The 24357-nt window shown below is 35.3% G+C and overlaps 1 protein-coding gene across 2 annotated transcripts in view; it reads left to right on the top strand.

Annotated features, from left to right (window-relative positions):
* LOC149572182 (L-arabinokinase-like) overlaps positions 1-24357 on the top strand; it is a 307470-nt gene that overhangs the window by 166646 nt on the left and 116467 nt on the right. For both annotated transcript variants that reach the window (XM_089813447.1, XM_089813448.1), the window contains exons 17-18: positions 17564-17647; positions 17860-17985. In XM_089813447.1, the coding sequence (XP_089669573.1) occupies positions 17564-17647; positions 17860-17985 (210 nt within the window). The remainder of the gene's footprint in view (positions 1-17563; positions 17648-17859; positions 17986-24357) is intronic.

The raw sequence follows: 24357 nt of genomic DNA, 5'->3' as shown, positions 1-24357 counted from the left end.
GAATGAATAGGGGAACAATCTACATGCCACATTCTCTTCTTTCAAATTTCCATTTTGAAGGGCATCCTCGAAAATCTTAATATGTTCATCAATTGTCTGATTGACATCGTTCACAAAGAATTAAGAGCAAAAGTGTTCAGGATTCTTCGGCATATTATGGTAAGGAACAAATGTTGTGAGGGTTGATGCATTTTGCAAATGCCATTGCTAGGCCATTATTGGGATTTGTTGTTGGACAGTTGCAGGTGCACAACTTGTATAGTATTTGCACAAACAATTGTTGAATTTGTGCAGCTCCTTGTAGAACTCCTTCTTGAGAAATTCCCTATTTTATGTGGATGTCTCCCTGCACTTGATGTTGAGGTTGATGAGTTTGGAATATTCTTGTAAGATCAGCTGCACTTGGTAAATTCTGACTTAAAGATGCTTCTTTCTAGCCTCGCCTAGGTTTGGGATCAAAGTTAAGTTACTTGCAGTTCTTTTGCTCCTTGGTGGATCTTAAGATTCTACAATGTACCTCAGGCAAGAGTGAATTAATAGACTCCAATATACGAAACTTCTTTTGAATCTTTCAACTAATGTGCAGCCCTCCTTCTAGTGCTAGTTTCTGTTGATGTGTGTTTTATGACCCATCAAACACCAAAATACCAATGTATCTTATCCTCTTTTGATCAAAGTCTTTGAGATTGCAAGAAGATCATACAATGACTCCAAAGTTTCTTTTATGTTAGATCTTGACCATGGTTAAGCTTAGTTGTTGATGTGATTTGCTGATAATCACAAGGGGCATTATGTATATTCACTCAGATTCATTTTCAGTCATAATGGATATGGGAGCTATTAAAAGTCTTTGCAATGAAGTACTTTTTGGGGATTTTCACAGAATAAGCAGAAATGAAAGGGGATTAGGGTTCAAATTTTTTATTCTAATGCTAAAGGTAATGACAATAACATAGAGTAATTTGGTGGACAAGTTCCTTAAATTACAAAGCTTCACTTCGCTGAGTTATACTACAACTACGTGTGATTTGGTGCAATCTTCAAAGTTTTTGCAAAATATATTCATACCACCACAAACACCATCATAAAATGCAATACACCTGAATGATAGAAGGTAAACATATGCATGAATGAGGTTCAGGCTAACTTTGCGCAACCATTTAGAATCACTAAAATGTCAAAAGTATGGGCTAAAGAAATTCATCAAAACATTATCATATTTTCCGTTGCAATCAAAACACTTTATCTATTAAATTTAATCTAAACGGCGAATTTAAAGAATAGGCAAGCATCAAAACACATCAAGTACTCACCAAACTTCAATGAAAACTCTATTGTCTTAGTAGCTCATAGAAACAATCTCAAAACCCTCCTCTTTACAAATGAGAAGTGAAGCCTTTGTATAGGTCCTAGATTACAATGGGGGTCCTAGATGAAAACAATAACTGATGGCCGAGATTGTGCCATATTAGCCCTAATTAGGGTTAGGGCAAGGAGAAAGGAATCTACATTAATGTAACAAGGAATCTGGTATCCTAGTTGGTAATAATTGCACACTATGCATGCTTGCTCTAGAAGGGAGTGGGGTGCAATAAATGACCACTACTTACTATGCATGAAATGCATTAATGGTTGAATTCGCTGCTTGAAAGCGTGGAATCCATCCAACACTCTGTTCTACTCTTCTGTACTAATGCTTGGTGTTTGTTCTTGCTTGAACTCCAGAACTGCCATTGCCCTTTCAGCTTTTCCTTTTTTTTTCCCAATCTAGTAATAAGTCTTGAGTGGTGTGCATGGTGTTTGAGAAAATGGAGAAGTTCTCTAAAGTCATCGCTCTCAAAATCATTTAGCTGAAAGAACTCCAACATTCCTCTCAAGTTGTTCACCGTTTTTCTTTCTTCATCAATCTCTGTGACAACAAGGATGCAATTGTGTTGGATACCCATTGCCTAATGTTGTCTACTACTTTTCTCCATCGCCAAACAATCATGAAACTTGAATAGAATTTGAAATTGAAATTGCGATTATGTATGGGCTACAACTTAGCTCAGGGCCTAATCCAAACATAACACTTTTTAGATGGATCAAGACGGATCATCTAAAGCTAGATCTGGATATATTGAAACAAGACCAAAAGGACCAAGAAAACCAAAAAGACAGAGGTCCCATCACAAATGGGGGATGTGTGATAAAGTCTCAGTAGGACCCCCTCTTTTTGCTTTAGTAGTAGGAGTGGTTGTCTTAGGTGGTCTTTATTTGTTTTAGTTGGCAACAATTTCAAGTCTCCAAGTCCAAGAGCTAAGTTTGAGCAATTTTGGCTTGCTGAGCAGTCAATTTTGTTTGGGATGTGAGAAAGTGGTAGGCTAAGCTAGTCAAGGATATGGAATGAAACCGAGTGCTTTGTCATATAATGAGTCAAAACTTTAGAAAATCCTTTCTCCAACTTCAATTTGTATAATGAGTCAGAACTTTAGAAAATCCTTTCGCCAACTTCAATTTGACCTAATTCTCTTACAAAGTGATTAGGAATAGGTAGCTCTTTACAAGTAGCAAATGAAAATCCTGAAATTTTGGCTAAGTCTGTTTTGTTTTTTTAAATTCCCTTAATCTAGAATCTTTATTATAACTCCTATTAAGCTGAAACCTATCTCAAACATCCTGAGAATATTTATATAAAATATAACTTGAAGCGTAACTTATTCTTAAATGATATATTTTATATAATCCTCCTGCCCTCTAAGCTGAAGAAGACGACTTGCAAAATATGGGGGTTAATTTGCAAATGAAAAATCTTGATACTAGTTTGGAATCTGACCATTTCCTAGGATTCCAATCCTCTGACCCCCCAAAATTCTACCCCTTGCAAGTGTGAGTTCCAAGTGCGAATTGTTGAACAAAAGGTGAAAGAAAATCCAACAATTATGTTTTTTAGTTGAAGTTGCTAAGAGAAGAAAAATCATCAAGAGGTGGCGAATTCTGCCTACCTCATAGGATTCCCAAATTCTCTAATGCATAGAATTTCTGCTCCTAGTTGAAGATACCTGATGAAAGGATAATAGAGACCAATGGCATGGAGGTGACATTTAAGACTAGTATTTACTAAATGCAGTAAGAGATTGACATGAGAACTAAAGTGGATTTTGATAAGTGATGAAATTCCTTGAGGGATCCCCCAAGGGTTTATAATCCCCCCACATGCCTAAACTTCTCCTTCCTTCTATTGCTTAAAATCCTAGCCCATCTCCCAATTCCGCCTATGAGAAAGTTCTTGAGGTGATTAGCGGGCAGGCTTGGCATGGTTTAAATGTATAATGTCAAAGAGGAAAGTGAAAATCAGACTGAGAAATGATAAAATCAAAGCATGAAATCTAAATTAAACACACCCAATTCAAATCGGAGGACACCAAAATCACCTTGGATTTTTAGGGAAACATAGGAGTATGCAAATGAGCAAAAGTAATGGAGAGGAATCCTCACGAGGAGACAAAATGCATTGCACGTCTAGGAATAAACAATCTGATTTCCCCCATCTAGGGGGAGACTGTTTACCGCATAGATTAATTGATTGATGCACACAGACAATGAACGAGAAACAACAACAGCAATACTCCATTTATTATTCGCATGCCAAGAGATTACATAACTGATGATAAGATGCTTTACAATGATCCTAGATGGGGTATAAATACTTCCCACGGAACCTTCCCGAAGGGGTCCGTCGGCTACATAATAATCCTAATCTACCCGTCGGCTACAAAATACAAAATTGCCGATGGCATAACCCAGTCGGCTACAGAATGCAAAATCTACCGACAACAGAGACAACATAAAACCTTATTTGATGGCGTGAATTGGGATAAGTTTGCAATAAAGAATATGAAGTCATAAAGGGTAAGAGAAATTAATTTAAGAGGTAAGGTTGGGAAGAATAAGACAAGTTTAGGAGGGACTGACTTGAAATCATTTAAATTGATCACTAAAATTCTCCAAGGGGTCAGATTCCCGCCTAGGCATGAGAATGAGAAAGCATGGGTTTGTAAGATGAAGAGTAATTTGATCAAAGTAGGAACCAAAACTGAGTTAAAAGGAACGAGCATGAAGCAAAGGAAAAAAATTCTCTTTGGGTGGCATATTCTGCCACCCTTCAAGGGTTATCATTCCTCTCATACCTCCAATTTCTGCTTTAAAAGGAAGCGTATAGAAACATAGATCAAGTCCCCCAAAATGTGCATTATAGAGAACAAAGCTGAAAGAGAAGAATTGAGGCTGATTTAGAGAAAGTGAGAGGAAGGATTTGAAATCCTCAAGGCATCTTTATAAATGTGATCATAAAAATCCTTGGAGGCATCAGATTTATGCTGTCAAGTGGAGGTAATTCCATGGCTTGATTTGAACAAGTACAAAGAAAACTCAATCCTAATGAAACTCAGATCAACCAAAAGAGAAGCAATGGAAGTTTAGAGGCAAAAAGGGCGTGACAAGATGAATCTTGAAACCAAAGATTCAAAAATCCTTTCAACCCTTAAATTCAGCCTTGTCAAAATGGAGAGGAAAAAACATGGAAATGATGACATTATTCAAAGGAGGATTAAAATCAGTTTTGAACCAAAATGAATTTGAAAGGTATTGAATAGGAAGTAATCAAAGTATTGGAGAATTCTTGAAGCACGGCGGATTCTGCAGCCCTCCAAGGAATCATTATATTCAAGCCTTCATGATTTCCTCCCTTGAGTATGAGTAAGGCAAGGCAGCACTTGAGATCATATGGACAAGAAAATTCATCTCTACTCCAGTTTGATATGAAAGGTATAAGTTTTAGCATGGTTGGAAACAATTGAGATTGGTAAAGGTAACGGAATTCCTTGGAGGTATCAAATTTAGCAAGAAGTACGAGTGAAAAATGAGAAAGTGTGAAAGCAAAACAGTATAAAAGAAGGAAGAGAGTTTGCAGTGTATTACCTTGGAATGGAGAGAATTGTCTTATAGTAGCAACGGATCACGGTTTGAGAAGCTGATTATCATATGAAAAAGTAGATTATCTGAGGAAGAGATAAATTATTTTGTTGGAACAGCAACTACATCTTTGATCAACCAGTTGGAGACTTCAAAACATTAATTGTGCACATAAAAAGTAGATTCATTGTCAAAAATCAATAGATAAGGGTGGGAGAAAATAAAATTTGGACATGCTACATTGAAAAACTCATTTGTATTCCAGATTTTAACTTGATGCCATTTCAAATTTTGCTAGAGGAAAGAGTAGTTTTCTTTAGAACTAGAGAAAATCCATGATGAAATCCTTTTTGCTTCCCTGTTTTGATATCAGGACAATCCTATTTCATCAAAGTTTTAAGATTTCCTTAATGTTTTCTTATCAATTTTGTGAGTGTAATGAAATCTTTCCTTTGTTTTGCAAGGTAAATCGTTCAAGGAGAAGCTACAAGAGCAAGGAGACGATAGCATGCTAAATTCAAGACTTGAAGGAGAGAACTAACTCAAGCTTAAGTTTGAGGGACCTTAAATGAGAAGAATGTCCAAAATCAGACCATCAAAATGCAAAGTTGAAGATCAAAATCAAGATGGCACTCAAGAAAGCAATATACAAGGAGAAAGAAAATCAGAGAAATTTTCATCAACTTGAGTTTCCTCTAGAAATCCAAGTTCATTTTGAAGGGTCCAAGTGCATGAAGATTTCATCACTTCAATAACAATCAAAGCAGACATCAAGTTCACAAGTATAAGCAAGTTCAAAATCATGGCAATGAGAAAACTTACAAGAACAAAGATAGAGAAAACTTGAGAAGATGGAGCAATTTGGGAATATTCCATCACAATTGAAGGCTTGATAGTGTTGAGTATCAAATATATTGACTCTTCACCAAAGAATTGATCAAGTTTATAAGATAAGGATGTCGAGTGTGTACTCATTTGACTTCTACCAATCAGAAAATTTCAGTTACAAATGTCCAATCACATTTAATCATATCATGTTAAGGGTACAATTTACTCATTGGCTCTCGAAATAATTGTAATTATCTCATTGGCCCAAAGGGTGATGCCTTCATGTAGTTGGATGAAAGATTGCAGCCCTAATAAGGGTTTGTTGGGATTAGACTTGGCCCTTGATCTTGAATTGATCTTGACTCTTCATTAGAGGAGAGCTAGTATTAGAAGTATGTAGTAGGAGAGGAGACTTTGGTGAAACTATTTCCATAATACTATCAAAGTAATTGCTGATTCATTATTGGTCTTCATGATGGATTAGTTAATGTTGCTTTGAATTGTTGCATGGTTTCTTCAATTCCTCATTTAGAATAGATTTCATTTTATGTTAAGTAGAAGTAGAAGTAGATGAATGGAAGATATTGTCGAATGGTGATTAATTATGAAGCTAGTGCCCATGGCTTTTGGTACTGTATGATTGTAAGTAGCAATGGAAGGTTAGATATGGGCCCAAATTGCAAGTATTTAACTTGTATTGGAGATGTTCATTTAGACTGCACCTTCATAGGGTATTTGGATGAATATTGACAATGTTAAAATCATTCATGCATCCTTTGAAGCTAACACCCCTTATGCCTAATTGATATAGGGAAACTAGAATTAGTTAGAGGCTCACCTCATCATCAACATTATTGTATATCCTTAGATAGCTTTTATTTTCCATTGCAAGTTATTTGGTTGCAAGTAATTGAAGAAGTCAAAGTTAAGTTGGTATTCATTGAATGAATAGCAATGCCCCTTTGTGATAACCAACATGTTACATAATAAAATTGAGTGAAAGTCTATAGTAAGAAGAAACCTTGAGATTGTCTTATTTGATCACACAATTCATCTACATTGTTTAGTGTATGGGCATCCTTATTCAAGAGAGAATTGGAAATTTGGTATTTTGTCTTCGGATATTAAGTTCTCGATTTTTTTTGTAATAAATCAAAGAAGGTAGAGATCATGGTGCATAGTCATAGCTCATTTTGTTATCTCTCTTGTGTAGATCTTGGATACAATGAGGGTCCTTCATCAAAATGGGATCAAATTTCACCCGATGGAGAAGTTTCTGCCAATTGTGGATGGAGAGGTTGAAGTAGATGGCCTTACTGACTTATACCCTATTATTCTACCAACAGAGGAATTTGAGCTTGCAAGCGATGACATTTGTAGGGCATCATAGCCAAGGATCTTGATATGAATACTCAAGACGAGATATTGAAGGCTAGATGATAGATTAAGATATCTGATTTTAGTTTTAGTTTTTTGTTTGCGCATCAGCTTTCTGCTTACCAAGCTTAATTCATTTTGTAATTAGTTTGAAACTTTGATACAATACTGATTCACAATAAACTTTATCTATGACCAAGTCAGAAGTTTATGACTTTATCATTTGCAATGTGATTGTTATATGATTTATGATCTTGTTCATGTTTAAAGTTTTCCTTCTCTTTTATGTATCTAAACATTTAGCATGCATACTATTACAATCATATTACAAATCTGAAACTGAAAACAATACATATTTTTCAGATTTTCGGTAAAATGTTAAGTTTTATTAAAAGAAAATTTTGACATATTGAAGTACCCATGTCACCTATTTTGAAAAATACACGTACTTGTACTTGAAGTAACCCCATAATTTTGTTCTTGTGCAACCTTACATACAACTTTAGAAAAAGAGCTTAGTTATTGGTACAGATGCAAGTATGACAGCCTAGTACAGATGTGTGTACAACAACTTGGTATGTGGATGCTTGAATTTTTCTTGGGGGTTCGGATGTGTTTGGCTATATATATAGATATATACAAAATAAATAAATAAATTTATAGAATTGTAAAATTAAATAAATATATAGAATTGTGAAATTAAATCATTTGATAGTGTGACACCTCATCATTGATCAATTCCAAGTGCCAAAGATAAATATTAAATGCCAATTGATAGTTCAAAAATATACCATCTTGTATAGGAAAATACCCAATGCCCAATAGTACACATCCAAGCGTAGTGGTGCATGCATCTACATTTGATGCAGAGGGCTCTAAGACACATTAAGTAACTAAGAATAAGAGTATACAAATATAGCTCTTTTCCAACAATTGGAAAAATTTGCAACCGCACACAACCATAGAATGTGTTGCCCTGCATTTTGTCACCACAAAATTTTGGTAACAGCGCGAAACTTTTTCAAGAGAGTTTCACGTATCTTTAAGCTTGAATTTGATATTCAATTGTTTAATGTTGATCGATTGATCCATTTCAATTCATATATGTCAAATCATTTTACTGAAGGCTTTCATCCGGTCTTTTTCATTTATTTTTTGTGGAGCCTTTGCTCAATTTTTGAAGCCTTCATCATCTGTTTCTTTGCTTTTAAGTGTGCATTTGTTAGTTTTTAGTCCTTTGGTTTTGCTCATGTCATAGGTTTCGGTTTTCCCTTAGATTTGATCTAACCTAGAGCTTAATCGGAGTTGTTAGTTAAGAGATATGGCCGTTTTAGTGCCCAAAAAGTGGACCTTTTTGATGCAACAACACAAATGAAAAATATCATTTTATATTTTTATTTTGACATTCATTTTTTGAAAAATACATCTTAAATTCACTTTATGTTATGTTTTTAAGTTACTTTATCTTTTAAATTTTCACTTAAAGTAACTATGGTGCACTTTATGTTAAAAATAGTTGAGTTGCTTTTTGATTTTTCACTTAAGTGACTATATTAACTATATAGTTCAATTTAATTTTTAGCATTTAAATCAAAGGCTTTAGTAAATATTACTTTTTAAATAGTATTTACATGTTATACAATTAATATGATATGCAAATATAATTTATGTCCCACTTAAGTAATATTTTAATGAATTTAAATTGACATGTGCTTATTTAATCACTTAAAGTCATGAAAAGTGGATATTTAATATGTCATTACCTATAAAATCCATCAAAAATGGACTTTTTACATGTCATTGCCTATAATTTTCAAATTAGAAGTATTAATCCATCAAAACTGAACCCTTTTCATGTCTTTGCATATTTAAGTCATCAAAAGTGGACATTTTATATGCAATTACATGTAAAATCCATCAAAAGTGGACATTTACATGTCACTGCATATAAAGTTCTGCTTGGAATTATAAGTGGACCTTTGTGATGTCATTACATTAAAAGACAATAAGAAATGGACCCTTTTGATGTCACTGCATCAAAAGTTAAGTTTTTATGTCTTTACATCTAAAATGTGAGATGTAACTTAAAATGTGTAATTGCATTTAAAAGGTCCAATTTTGATTGCTTGCACATTTATAAATATGTTATTGACCAAAAAAGGTTTGATTTGCCTTGTATGCATATTTTAAAATATGCTATTGACTCTAAAAGGTCCAATTTTAAACTAAAGCATGTTTTAATGTGTATTGGCCTCCAAAATGTCCGATTTTGAAGAAATGCATGTCTTTGCCCTCCAAAAACCCAATTTTGATCATAAATGAAGATTTTCTTGATGGATTTACATGGAAATTTTTTTTCCATTGGAGGTGTTTTTTATTGGCAATGAGTTTTCTTGCATTCAAAATGGATCTAACTGTCATGTCCCTATTTTGGCTGACATTGTTTAACGTGCCGAATTTGCCTATCATGGACTCTCGTAGGTAGATGGTTTTGGTGAGAGAGTCATTCTGATGATTGAGGATTGGATGGTCTTATTTGCTCTTGGAGAGATGGTATTTATTATATTTTTATTATAATGTGTTATGTGGGGCCAAATGTTATAATTTTGAGTTGAGTTGCACTTTTTATTTTATAAAATAACCTTTTATATAAAAGTGCATTATAAAGGGATTTCATAAGAATATTTTATGGATACTTCTAGAAGTTCTAGTGGCTTCTTAGAGAAGTGAATAAATAGAGTGCTTGGCCACTCATTTGGACATCCCATAACTTGAGCTTACACTACCTTTCTCTTTGAGCATTTGTGGCGCCATCTTGGTCTGCAGATTATCATTTCTTCTTTAGGAATGGAGTCTCCTAAGGATTTTGCATAACTGAGGAGGTGAAATATCCTTTGAAGGGTTGCACATTTGGAGGTGATACTACAGTCACTTCAGTTAGGGCATCATTGGGCCTAAGGCCATTTTCAGCATTTCAACATTTCACGAGGCATTTTTAGCACGGCTGAAATTATAGGAGGCCGTTTTTAGCAAGTCCGAAATTATAGGGAGCCATTTTTAGTAGATTCCAAATTTTAGAAGGCTTCTTTCAGCAGACCCGAAATTATAGAAGGAGGGCATTTTTTGAAGACTATTCATTTTCAGTCATGGATTGATTGCAGGACATCTTTAGAAGGCTTAATTGTGGTGGAAGAAAGATTTATAGTTGCTTGTTTGTTTTTGCTACAAGTCTGATCCAATTTTCAGAATTTTAGGATAGGGCTTTGGAACCACATCTTTGTTCTTATCTTCCTCATTACTCAACATATCATTTTGGGTATTGTTGCATTCAATTGCTATAGTCGAGACAATCATTTCAAGGACAAATTCAAGGAGCTTAGAGGCTGCATTTACTTTTCTAAAGTATTGCCAGGCAAGAACAGGGGTGGTTGGGTAAAAGCATCGGTTGGGCCTAAGAGAAGTTCATTTTGCTTGAAACTTGATTCTTTCATCAGCTCTTTTCTAAGGCATCATCATTTCACTAGGTTCATTTGTTTATCATTCATGTTAGCATTGCATTTTAGGTGTTATAAGTTTCAGCTATAAGTGTGCACTATACCAACATTATCATATATTGTAATCTATGTAAATGCCAAGAGTCTTGGCCATATTTCATGAGCATTGTATTAGAAATTTCATTGCAATCAAGGAGATAATAGTTGCTGGTGTCATTTGAGCAATTCAATATCATTTATTATCAGCTAGTTAGTTTGCATACCAACTGTTTGTAAAAATGCCAGTTGGCTGTAGGTGTTCATTTCTCATGCTTAGATCATATATATGCATTGAATATTGCCAAAATTAGTTGCACATTCATGTTAGGTCATTGTTTAGACAATCTGGAGTCTCTTGCAAGCATTCTTATTGATGGAAATTGAAGAAAAGAGTCATTTTAGCAAACTCAAAAGTTATATTAGTCATATGACGCTTGTATGCAAAGTGTTTCACAAAATTTCTTTAGCCTTCAATCAGAAGTTTTCAATCAGATTTGAGTAGGGTCATTACACTAACAAGCTCATAAATGCTTTTGGAAGCTCAAATCTAGAGCACGTTTTTGAAGAAATCAGCAAATAACTCCATTTTTGATCCATGTTTTTGCTCCAATCCAAATCGATTTGGCTTTATTTGGTGATTTCATTGCATGTTGGTGCATGATTTGAGGTTTAAACACCAAATTGATTTGCTCATGCACCACGGTGAAAACATTTTTTGCTAAAAATGTCCCAAGCACATGTAGTTCAAAATGTTGGATCTTGGACTAATTTTAGGGCATGTTTTGACATCTTTTAACAACTATTCCTTGTTTCCTGCCCTCTCCCATTCGAATTTGTAAAAGGTTGAAAGATTCAAACATTTTTGGAGAACTTTTCAACATTGGAGCATCTTTCTCCTTCATTTTTGGCACTTAATCTTCATGTAAGTGGACTCTGTCTTTCTTGCTATTTAATTTGTGCTTATTTTGCTGATTTTATGCACATTGTTGTTTGATGATTGCTACTTTTTGAAATCTATTCCATGGAAAGTGCATTTTTCCTTTAAAAATGAAGATTTTGTTCATTTTAACGTTTTTGGTTCTTTTGCAAATTCCAAATTCCAATTTGTGTGTTGAAGTGCATTGCATCTTGGTATGTTTGAGGCACTCTTAAAAGGTATCTTTTCTTTTGTGTTTTTGTGCTTTGTGCTTGCTTGCCAGTTTTCTCCACTTTGGAGAAGTCACAAGTTCTTCCCCAAGAACTTGTTGTTTCACTTCATGTGAAAGCGTCATCACATTCCATATTCCGTTTCCATGTCACAACACCTCACCTCTCATTTGACGAATGCGATTACATGTTTTCCATCTCATTCACCATCCGCACATGCATGTAATCCCATTTTCTACTTCCATTTTCACTCATCTCACTTTTCGCATCCATTTGCACAACATGATTACATGAAATACCTTATGTGTAATTGCATCCAAAAAGTTCGATTTTGATTAAAAGTCACTTTTTGAAAAGTCAAAAAAATGTTATTTTCATCTCCTATGTATCTTGACTTCCCCTTTTTACCAAAAGTAACTGTAAAGCTCATTATCCCTTTTCCATTTTCCATTTTCATCCCTCCATATGCATTTGCGACTTTATGAGCAAATACATATTTCCGCATCTTTCCATGCTTTCCATCTCATCCTCCACTTTGATTTAGATATGAAGTGCATCCTCAATTCGTATTCACATCTCGTCTCACCTTTCATCTCTTGTTACATGTTGCACTTACATGTAATCATTTTTCATGCAACAACGTCTTGAAAGCCCAAGTCACTGTTTAAAAAATTAGCAATTTCCATTTGCATGCATTCCCATGTGCCAAGCACTCATCTTCGAAAAAAAAGAGGTAATGGTGTTGATGGAAAGTTGTTCCGAATTTACATCCGGACACCATCGAGAAGGTTTTCAAAGTGTTAGAGACTCTAGTTTGTGCTAATCTACAAAGGATAATTCACGACAACTTGAACAAGAAAAGCTTGATCACATCAAGATTTTAAATGACGACGAACAATTCATCAAAGAGAATCAAAGGTTATCAAAAGACGCAAGATCATGGTTATTAAGGTGAATGCAGTCATACAAAATACAGGAACTTCCAATCCTATAATCATTCGGGAATGCATTGCAAGTACAAAGCCTTTTAGGACAATCCCTAGGATTATTTCCTTCTCTTCTGTCTTCTTTCTTCTTCTTTCATGTTTGTAGTTGGAGAGGATGCATTGCATGAAAGAATGTAATTACATGTAATGCGAGTTACATGTACTTGAAAAGATGTAATGCGAGTTGCACGTGTAGTTGCATGTAACCCAATAATTTCTCTTTTAGTTAGACCAGGTCAAAGTTGGTTGAGCTGCTTCCACTTTTTCCTCCACCTTTTTCTCAACTGCTGTACCTATATAAAGGATTGCCCCCTCATTGTAAAATTCATCTTTTGTTGTATGCAAGAAAGCTCTGCCACATTTGTGCAAGCATAACTTTGATTGTGTAGTATGAATTTGGGAGAAAAGTGAATAAAAGAAGCAATTGAATTCGAAGCTTTGTCTGGAAGCAATTGTGATAGAGCAAATTAGAAGCGTTGACTATAATTTGTGCCTATTTTCTTGATTCATGTTATCATTGTGTGTTCAATAAAAGAGCATATTGATTTAAGAAGCAATTGGAGCCAGAGCTTTGACCAGGAGCAATTGTGGAAGTGTATAGGTAGAAGCTTTCTCTGTAGCTTATACTTCTTTCTTAATTCGCAAAATAGTTAAGTTATTCTTACTTTTAGGAGTCTTTGTGCCCTAATTGGAAAGCTTTTCCATATAGAGATACGATTGGACTTAGAGCCAAACCAGTACATTTTTAGCTAGCCTTTGAGTTAGTGAAGGTTTATCGGTATCACTGTTTTCAGCTCTTGATAGAAGTGTAGTTAGAGATTCACCCTTCCCATTACTTGCTCCACAAGTAAGTGGACTCTTTCTTGAAAGATAAGAAAAAAATATTGATAATGCCTATTTTATAAAATCTCTCGACTTCTTGCTTACCTTGAGTTGATCCAAGGAACGATGAGAAGAGAGAGCCTTCCCTTGGTAGTAGAGAGACTGTTTGACATGCTGCGGCTGCTCATCCTATTTTGCTAATGGATTTTTCCCCAAAATTGTCGGTTGCAAAATATCCATCCAACAGAATGAACACAAGTATGACTGCATATGATTAAAGAATGAAAGCAAACAACTTGTAAGACAAAGTGGAAAGGTGTAGAATGAAAACTTAGAATTGTGGAATAAGATATTATAGATGTAAGCATTTTTGCCAAAAGAAAGGGATATGTCTACACACAATTATTGATATGTCTACACACAATTATTGAATGCTGACATGCAAATTGTTTAGTGGGATCTCTTATTAATAAAAAAATATTAATAATGATTTGTCAATGGATTTTGAATTTCAAATGCATATTGAGTGTTAAGTCAATCACATTGAGTGTTGATTTCTAAACATAAATATTATATGTTAGCATTCTACCTCGTCCAAGTTATCCCTCTTGGACACCCTTGTTCAGCCGACAGTTCTTGATGGCTCTGTGGTTTGGGGCTCCATCTCTACTTGGTTTTGATTGGGCCTTGATCGAACAGGTTCAGACTTTTCTCGCACAATGCATCATTGGATTTCACTCCTCATAGTATCATTCTTGCTGAGTTTGGTGCTCATCCCATCAGTCTTGCGGCCATATTTGATCTGATTTGGTTCCTTCATCGTTTGCATGGTTTTGCGGGTTCGGTTGGTGAATGTGATAGATACTCATACATGGTGTATTGTTCTTCTGTTGTTACTACAAGTTCTGATACTTGTTCTCGAGCTCATTGCTGGTATGCACATGCTTCTTCTCTGCTAAGATCGATTGGGGTTGATATTGACCACCTCCCTCCTTACCAGTTCTCGCTGGATGTCCCTGCTCATCTCCTCTCCTCACGACAGGAGTTAAATGAGTATGTCAAACTAGATATTTATAGATAGTACATTATCACTACCTAGACTAACCCGCCTGGTGGCTTACGTTCGAGGATGACCTATTCAAAGGACTTTTTGGAGATCTGTGATGGGATTATTGTTCGTCCTAGTTACCTATCTCAGTGATGGTCTCATGCCTTGTTGGGGTCCTTTAGAGTTGGTTCTCACTATCTTCGGGCTCAGACCGACCATCATATTGATAGTGGAGAGCGGATCTGTAAGCTATGTACTTTAGAGGAGGTTGAGATAGAGACTCAGTTTATTTTCCGTTGCGCTATCTATTATGAGATCAGAGGGAGATTTTACTGTCTGTTTTGGGATTGTTTTTCTCTTTCAGATTTCTTTAGTTATCGTGTCAAGCGGTGCCTTGCACTCTATCTTTAGGAAGCAACCCTGCTCTGTGATAGTACTTTATAGTCACTACTTCCTCATTGACATGCATCTACTTAGCTCATTACTGCCTTTTTCACACCCTTATCTCCTTTGCGTGGTGTGGAAATGTCATCTAGTTCTACCAATTCTTTTGGTCATTCTAGGTCTGTTAGACCTTGTACCATCTTCTTGCATCAGCGACACTCTTCTACGAGCTTATAGAGACACATCAGAGCTTCTATCTGTCCACAGTCGTATCATTCAGTGACTGATTTCTTTTTGTCAAGAAAGGACTCCTAGTCTTTGTCTTGGGCTCTCTCTATTTCTTTTCTTCTTCGTTTTGTTGTTCGCTTTTTTTAGACACCGTTTGGTGCTTTTGCTGTTGTCAGCTTTTTTGTTGTAATCCTCTAGTCCCATAGACCTTTTGGTGGTCTTTAGTTGGACATCAATATTATTATCTTATCTTATCTTATCTACAATATATACATGCGTGCTTTATCCATGTTTTCAAGTCAACATTTCAAATTTCTCTAAATATTTAAAACTTTCCCTAAATTTATCTAGATTTTCTCAAAAATGGTTTGTGCTTCCCGTTTTAGAAACTTGGGGTTATCTTTCCTGTAAGTCATAAATTTGATTTGGTTTGTTTGTTCGATTTGGTTGATGGATGTTTGGTATTCTTCTTAAATGCATTTATCTTCTCATTTCGCATTACAAGTCTATTATGGTCATCTGTTCTCTGATTTTCATATTTTGCTACTCTTGAGGTATGTATCTCAACAACATGTTGTAGGGTTATTCTATGAACTTGATTGTATGAGTTTTGAGATTCTTCAATGTTCTGAATGGACAACCATTGTGTTTTGAAAGATGGTTTAATTATACAAAGAAAACTTGGTTTCAAGTTTTCTCACGTCGATTGAAAATTTGTTGTTCGGTGTCCCACATGTTGTTATTTGGACATGTTCATATAAATTAGTCATGACAATATCTAAGTTACTGAATGCACACCTTACTAGTGTGCATTGGATTTGGATGCACTTTGGTTTGGATGAATGATCCAAATGCAGTTCGAATTCATACAGTATGTGCCATCCAAGACTGTGGTTGCGTCTAGGTTCCACAACTAATGCATCCAAGTGCATCCATAGCTTGGGATGCACTCTTTTAGTGCATTTAGCGCATGCTCAAGCATAGCCATAGGTTATTCACTTTTTTTGGCTTTCTTTTTGCTCAAAACCCCTAAAATGCACATTTTTGAGGCCATTCAACCTAAAGCATATCATTTTTTTGCTCTTTTCCTCTCAACTCATTTTGTCTCAATTTTGGCATTTCAAAGGGAAGGTAGTTTTTGAAGGGATCATTTGTGTACCTAAAATGACCCTTTTGAAGGCCATAAAATGATGTCCCCTTGACCCCAATGGGGAGAGCTCTCCCAGACACATGCACAGGGCACTGCCCCTTGACCCTGTTGGGAGCATTTTCCCCAAACCTCCATTTGATTTTTGAAGTACACTAAAACTTTGAGTGTGCATAGTCTGTGTATTTGATGATTTTATTGGGTCTTTATAAGGTTTATTTAATTGACATTTAATATTTAGCTTTGGCATTTGGCATTGATCAATAAGAGCAAGTAGATTTCCACAATCCATGATATTAATTGCAAAATATTTCTAGATTTGATTGTGTAAGTATTTTTGCATCAACATTTCACATCTTCATGATCTATCAACATTTTCTCCTTGCTCTCTTTCATTCATCTTGATGATGGATCACAGGGTATGCTCTGAAATGTTGATGCAAAAATACTTACACAATCAAATCCTGAAACATTTTACAATTAATCCATGATGAAGTTTCGTAGTATCAACTGTTTAAATTTTGAATTATGTATATATTTTGAATTTTTTACCATAAAACATGCACACACACATGTACCCAAATGTATGCAAACTCAATTTTACTCACACAGTAGGTTCTCATACCTGTATCCTTGTATCTGAACTTGGAACTTAGGTCATTAGTGAACAAATATACATAGTCTGGCAGCCAGTACCAATATGTTGATTTGGGCTGGAGGGTTGACACACTTGTACAGTATATTGTTTCTACATCAACGGATGGCTAGAAAAATTGCATTTATCTTCTGAAAGAAACTTGTTTACGATTTATCAATTTTCCATCATCTTCTGGGTCAGATTGTATAGTGTGTTAAGGCTCCATGAGATTATTGTTAATCTCTGGATTTTTGATTTTTCGTTAAAGAAATTAATGTAAGGTTTTTTACCGTGAGATTCAACTATTGAGGTTCATATTGAATAATTATGCCTCTTTTGGAAGCCTTTGAGCTGCATTAGTCACATTACTGTGTTTTGTAATCATGTATGCATGAAAACTGTAGTATGTGAGCATTGGGATATGTGAAAAGTGCAGTTTTGCTTCAACTGTAACTGAATCTGTGCATCCTGCAGAATGTGATATTTGTTGCAAGAGCTCCTGGACGGCTAGATGTCATGGGTGGCATTGCAGATTATTCGGGCAGCCTTGTTTTACAGGTATTTATTTTTCAATATAATAAAGTTATAAAGTGTAGCTGTATATTTGGCATTCTTTTATTTCTCTAGTCCTTTCTCATTGCAAAATTGAAATAGTTGTTATTTTCCAAATCTGTTGGATTGGAATCAGATAAAATACTTTAGATGGTTGTTTTAGTTACTATGGAGGTTTTCAATAAGAGAAATTTTTGTTAACATTAATTGTTCTGTAGATGCCAATCAAAGAAGCTTGCCATGTTGCAGTCCAGAGGAGTCACCCAAGCAAGCAGAGGCTTTGGAAACATGCCCTTGCCCGCCAGCATGAAAGAGGGGAAGGGTTTTGTCCAGTAGTCCAAATTGTATAATTCTGTACTCCAAATTATCTCAACCTTTCTTTCTTTAATGTATTTTTTGTTTGGAGTATGAACAATAAAGGACCTTGCTAGCTAAATATTTAAATTCCATCTGCAATAAACTCAAGCACTTAACTTGAAAAATATTTTTATGGTAAGATGAATATGCTAAACCTTATATTATTTTATTAGGTGTAAAATTGTTGTCTTTAGACTCATCTGATTCTAATGATAACAATCTTACGTATCACATTTCAATATTTTATAGATACAACCTGTTTATTGACCTCAGTAATATTTCTTCCTTCTTGAAGCATGCCTTAGACAAGGAGTCTCCTTGAGATGATTAAGTTTTCTTAATATCATTGACTGCATTACCTCTAACTTACATAATCAGTATATTAGAAAGCTGTATTTTGAACTGAAAATCATGTTTTCTGTGGTGTATTTAAATCCTAGCTAATTAGAAAACGGTTGATATAGACTCAAAATCAGGGCTTTGTGGCTGCGAAATACATGGCTAGCCAGTAAATCTAGAACTGGTAATTTACTTTATTGGATATCACATATTAATTTCTGGGGAAATTTAACTGAAATTAAAGATCTCCAAATGGAGTTCCCAGCATGCAACTCAGCTTCTAGATTACAGAAGAATTTAAATGAAACCTATATGATCTTATTGTTATTGATTATTTCCAACGATTTTTATGAGAGAAGGGAAATCAATGACTGAGAGTAATGTTTGGGTCATTCAATATCTAATGAATTTGGGGAACATTGGTAGTGAAGAGATCACCACCAGCATATGCCATGTATTTTTTCCACCATGACAAATAGGCCACCTTTACCAAACCAAGTTTGATGTATTCATACAATTGCTTCTGTAGGCTGCCTTTACTTAACCAAGCTTGATGTTTTTCTAACCTAAATTTCACCCCTGGCTTAATTCAGGTAGAGCCATAGTCATGCCAAATCAAAAGGTGCATTTCTACATCATGTGGTTTACCAATCAAATGCAATAACTTTGAAATTACTACATGCAAATCTGAATTATTACATTTAATGAGGAAAATATTGAAACGTAAAAGTGATACTTTGCAAATCTTTTCTGAAAATGTAATACTTTTACTTGTCAAATTATTGTTTTACTCCACACAAGCTGTGAAACTAGCTAGAAACAAATTCATCATCTTGAATTGAGAACATGTATACATGTGTGTGATAAAAGAAAAACATAAATGAGAAATAGGGTCAGTCATTGCGTGAATGTCTAGCTGCTGTTTCATTGGCTTTGATGGTGATGCTCCTGCTATCATGTGCCCTTGCTACCTTGAGTCCTGAAAGCGTAAAAGAGAAGGGTTTAGGCCCAATGGATCTAAGCAATGACCAACTCTACTCCATAGCTATACCCGACACATGTATGCATACTTCAAAATCGAAATGCCAATTTATTCCTAACTAGTTTGCTTCATGTGCAATGACAGGTGTCTCTGATTAGAAAGTGGATGTACATGTGATTCCCCCAAGCATTTGAGCCCAACTTGCTAACAAGATGGGGTTAAATATTCCAAATCAATCAATAATAGTGCCAAGAAAATGAATATGCTAATGGATCTCTATTAACAAAGCAAGTTGGCTAATGGACAAGATCAACTGTCAAATATGAAAATGTCAAGGAAATTCTTTCTATTACCATTTGAGTCAAATGAATTGCAAGTATGATCACAGAAATGGAGCAGCCACATAAACATTAATGGAGCAGCAAATAAGGAGCAATAATGCAAGTGACTTTCAAGCCAATGTAATAGCAGTTGCAATCATGTTTGGTCAATTTAAGAGAAACAACTGACAGTTTGAGAATGCAATGACATATCAGCAACTCAAAGATATGATGTCATATGAAGATAAATCAATAAACGATTAAGTACAGATGTCAAAGTTAATACATATAAATGGTGCAACTGGTTATGAAAGTAATCTTAAGAATGCAGATCATTTATTGGAAAAAAGCAGAAACAACCAGCTTCAGCTAGTTCAAAGAAAATGTTCTATGCACGTGGAGAGTTATATCAAAAGTCAGCGAGAATCATAAGAACTTGAAGAGTTAGTATCAAAAGTGTCTAATGAAAATGGTCCTGGTGCAACAGAAAAGAAAGATATAGTCGTCATCATGGTTTTGAATGACGATATATGATGCAACAATGCAAGCTATGCAAAAAACAATGTTTCAGATCAATGGTCAGCTTTGGGAAAATATCCAGTTACATCTGCAAGGGAAGAAAATCCCAGTAAAGAGCTTCTATCAACAGTAAAACTCTGTAGGTTTTAACAAGCAAAGAATGAATGCCAATTAGTGACAACAAAGGAACATGGATGATGTTTCATAATACTACACTAATCCGTCCAAGATGAAAAGATTAAGATAAGTCACTCTTGACAGTCCTACATAATCACATAGTAGCCCTTAATTGAATAAAGAGCATGCAACCTTGAAAGAAAATCACCATGAGCAGTTCATATTAACAAGTCAACATAAGGAAATAATCAAAGTTAGGGTTACAGCAGAGTCATCATACGGAAATAATCAAAGTTAGGGTTACAGCAGAGTCATCATACCAAAAATCTGGTAGAACAGTAAGGGCTTCAAAAGATCATCAAAATAATGAACAAATTGCAACTACATGGAGAAAGTTTCATGATCATTTGTATAAAAGCAAGTTGAGAGTGCCTAATCAAGTTGGTTAGACAGTGAACCTAAAACATAGCTAAGGTTACAAGAAGGTAAAGAATCGTTTTTTAAGGGTTTCTAATAGCTGAAAGTGCAGTTTTAGAGGAATGGTGCAAAATGGATATTTTCCTTATGTTCTCAGATCTCAACTGACCAAGATGTGCTCAGAACAGATTAAAGGTGTCTACAAAAGTAGCATTATGTTGAGATACCTGTAAAACGGGCTTGTACAATAATAAAATTTAAGAGTAAGCAAAGATTTGAGAGGTATGAAAGTGAATTTTCCCATCTTTCAGCATAAAATGCTACAGGTAATACCCGCAACGGGTTTTGATGTTATCACAGGAAAAACAGAGCTGTGGGTACAAAAAAATCCCTCATACACCAAGCAGAAAAGAGCCTTTTAACATTTTTTTCACAGAGATGATTCACAAATCATTGCATTTGAAGCACAAAGGAGCCAGGGAATTTCCAAGTGATTTGAGATGGTAAATGAGAGACAAATGGCTGCTAAAATGCCTGTCAAACTGCTTCAGGAAACCCTCTTTTTTCTTCATGGCGGCACTTCCAGCAGAGCTTAAGCACGAGTATTTAAGCACGACTTGTAGGTAGTCGTTATGCAATTTGGATTATTTCTTTATGTTGCAAATTCTTGTTGGGATTCTCAGTTTGCTTACCATTTCATAAGTGAATGATCTTCGCTACTTGGCTCTCCGGTTTCGGTGGGATTCAACCATCACTTTATTCAGTCGTCTGTAATACATCGCTTAGATCTGACAAATCAGAGTATTATCTTTATTGTACATGTATTTATCTTTGGTACGGATTGAATCAATCACTTTGGTATTAATTAGCAAGTGTATTGTTCTAGCACTAAGCATAGCTCCATTTCACATGTTGTACGATACGCTACCAGTCTGTGAGCCCAAGAGGCACCTACCACATGACCTAATTGCTCTGTGTGGGACAACTCCTCTCCCTACATCGTACGACCCTATTGTACGACCTTCCATTGCCCTCCATGCATCATCTTCCACATCGTTAGCTACCCTGCTGCTTGCCTTCACTATATCGTACGACCATCTTACCGTACGACACTTGCAGTCAATCTACTGTATGGCCATTAGGTATTTACTGTATGACCTTGCTGTCATCCTTTTTGCTATCACCATATGGTGCCAGTATCACTCTCCCACTGTATAGACGCCAACCCAATCATTGTCGTACATCTTCCAAACCGAATGGTGTTGCTTTGTGGTGCATCCAACTAGTATCTGGAGGACAGGAACATAACACTTTTTGTAACTCTTTGAGAAAAATGCAGATTTGTCATATGTTTGGGTAGTAACACATAGTTTGTGCCTTCTCAGTTTTCTAATTTTGTGTGTCCATGTTATTGATACAAGTTCTTGTGATGTTCACTGCCCTTGGAATTGTGTTGCATGTTGATGCCTTTATGCAAAGAGATGCATAGTTCTCTGCAGGTTGTGAGTTGTATTGGTCCTAAGAATTAGTCTTAATTTGCTTGAACGGATCTTTCTTCTTTTAAGTGTTGAGCTTATTCAACCTTTTTATAAATTGTTAATGCAAAGATCATGTTATTGGGTTGTGTACTAAGGTTCTTGTATTACTAGTTTTTGTTGTGTGTTGGTTATCCATTGAGGCTCAAAGATTCATTTTGGTGCATCACCATAGGTTCTAGATTTCAATTCTATTATCTTTCTATCCATTTTCCTTAGAAAGTTAAGTGTTAGACTATAGGTGAAGTATCTTATAGGAATTGGCCTAGAATTTGGAGATTCACTCCAATTTTGGGTGACCCATAGACCCAGGAGTGTTTCCATGTTTCTTGAAGTGACGGAGTTTTGAAACTTATTGAGGGTACAACTTTTAGAGCTAATAATTTTCATACAATTGCATTGCTAACAACTTCGAAGATATCTTGGAGAATTGCTTCCCTTTTGTTCTCTCATGAACTTTAGTTATAATATATGTTCCTTTCATTCTATGTATATTTCCTTGTATTTGGGTTATTTTATTGACAATACATACAAGCAATATGTCCACACCAATACATATGAATAACTCTCTTACCATCCCACCTTTGTTTTCGAGCATGTTCATGCACACACAAAAATAAGTACTTCATTAGTATTTTTGAGTAGGATTTCTTCGAAGTTTCTTATCCACCACTCATTGGAGACTTTTAGTTGTTGATTGGGAGCGCACAAACATGTTTTGTTATGGTGACTAAGGTGGAATTCTTTGGAGTTTCTTTTATTTCCCTTTCACTAAAGGATTTTAGTTTTGTTGATTGACCATATGTAGTATTGGGTAGGGACATATCTGTAATTTTCAAATGCTCTTCATTGTGAGCATGTATAACCACTACAGACATAATCACCTATTATTGTATGTTTTTGGTTTCAGAATGTTTTCAGAGTATGGCTTCAAGGCATGGGGCTTAGGTATATGAAGGATTGTGAATTTTTTTCTAACCCAGGTCCAGTGAAGCTCAGATATAATCATAATAAAATTACTTGCTAAATAAACATATTTAACAGTAGCGAACATAAGCCACCACAAAAGTATTACTTGTCAATACTAATTCAATTCCTTTCATTAGTAGCTCTTAGCCTTGTTCTTTTCGGATCTTTGTATCTGAAAAATAGAGTTATTTAGGGAACCATCTTTTCTTTGTGTACAACCTCAGTTTGAATAGGGTATGTGGTTCTCTGTCTGGGGAAATACGAGTTTGGATTAAAAAAATTGGGATGTACTCATGTAGCACAGAAATAGAAGAGAAGAGCCCAGCCATTTCAGCACAAGAATTGGCTTGAGACTGGTAATCGGTTTGAACTAGGTCTGGCTATGAGGGGTCTAGGAAAGAGCCCTGTAACACAGCTGGTACTAATTCATTAAACATACAGATATTGTAACTATGTGGTTAATGCTAAAATCATCCACAATTTGCTATGTGATGTGTAGTTAGTGATGTTGTCATGCCATTGTTTGGTAGGTTATTCATTTTGCAGTTGCTCCTAATAATCATCTCTAGTTGCTTCCATGCCATTTGAGCCATATGAAGGGCACCTTTCAATCTGGGTAGTAATTTTATAGATGATTCACTTATTTAGTGATCAATGGAATATGTGAGTGGATGAATTGCTCTGACTAATCACCTGTCGTGCTTCCTGCACTGATGATAAATTTATCTCATTGGATATAATTAATACAGTTATGTATTATATGTTGCTGGTTTGGTTTTTGGTTTGGACTTAATTCTTATTTTTATTCAACCACATTATATACAACTAGATTTCGCTGGACTTTATATATAAACCATAATTTGCATAAAATGTATAGAATTGCGAACACAGCTGATCATTGTTAATGCAGGGTATGACGTCCCCTGTTTGTGACCTCAACTAGCTCAGACCAGTCTAAAAGTTTTTGAAATTTTATCAATAGAAAAATAATAAAAAACAAAGAACAGAGTAAAGGATTATGATTGGGTTTTCATAGAAAATTCAAAGTCAACAGCTCTAGGAAATTACAACAATGCATATGAATGAGAACAGGTCTAAGAGTCAAATCCTTATGTTATGCACTATGCTGTGTTTCAACTAATTATCAGATGCTGAAAGTGT

Source organism: Cupressus sempervirens, chromosome 2, assembly GCF_028749045.1.
Source record: "Cupressus sempervirens isolate cs-2001-9-10 chromosome 2, ASM2874904v1, whole genome shotgun sequence".
Taxonomy (NCBI): domain Eukaryota; kingdom Viridiplantae; phylum Streptophyta; class Pinopsida; order Cupressales; family Cupressaceae; genus Cupressus; species Cupressus sempervirens.
The sequence above is the reverse complement of the archived record's forward strand: the minus strand, read 5'-3'. Positions and strand labels throughout refer to the sequence as shown.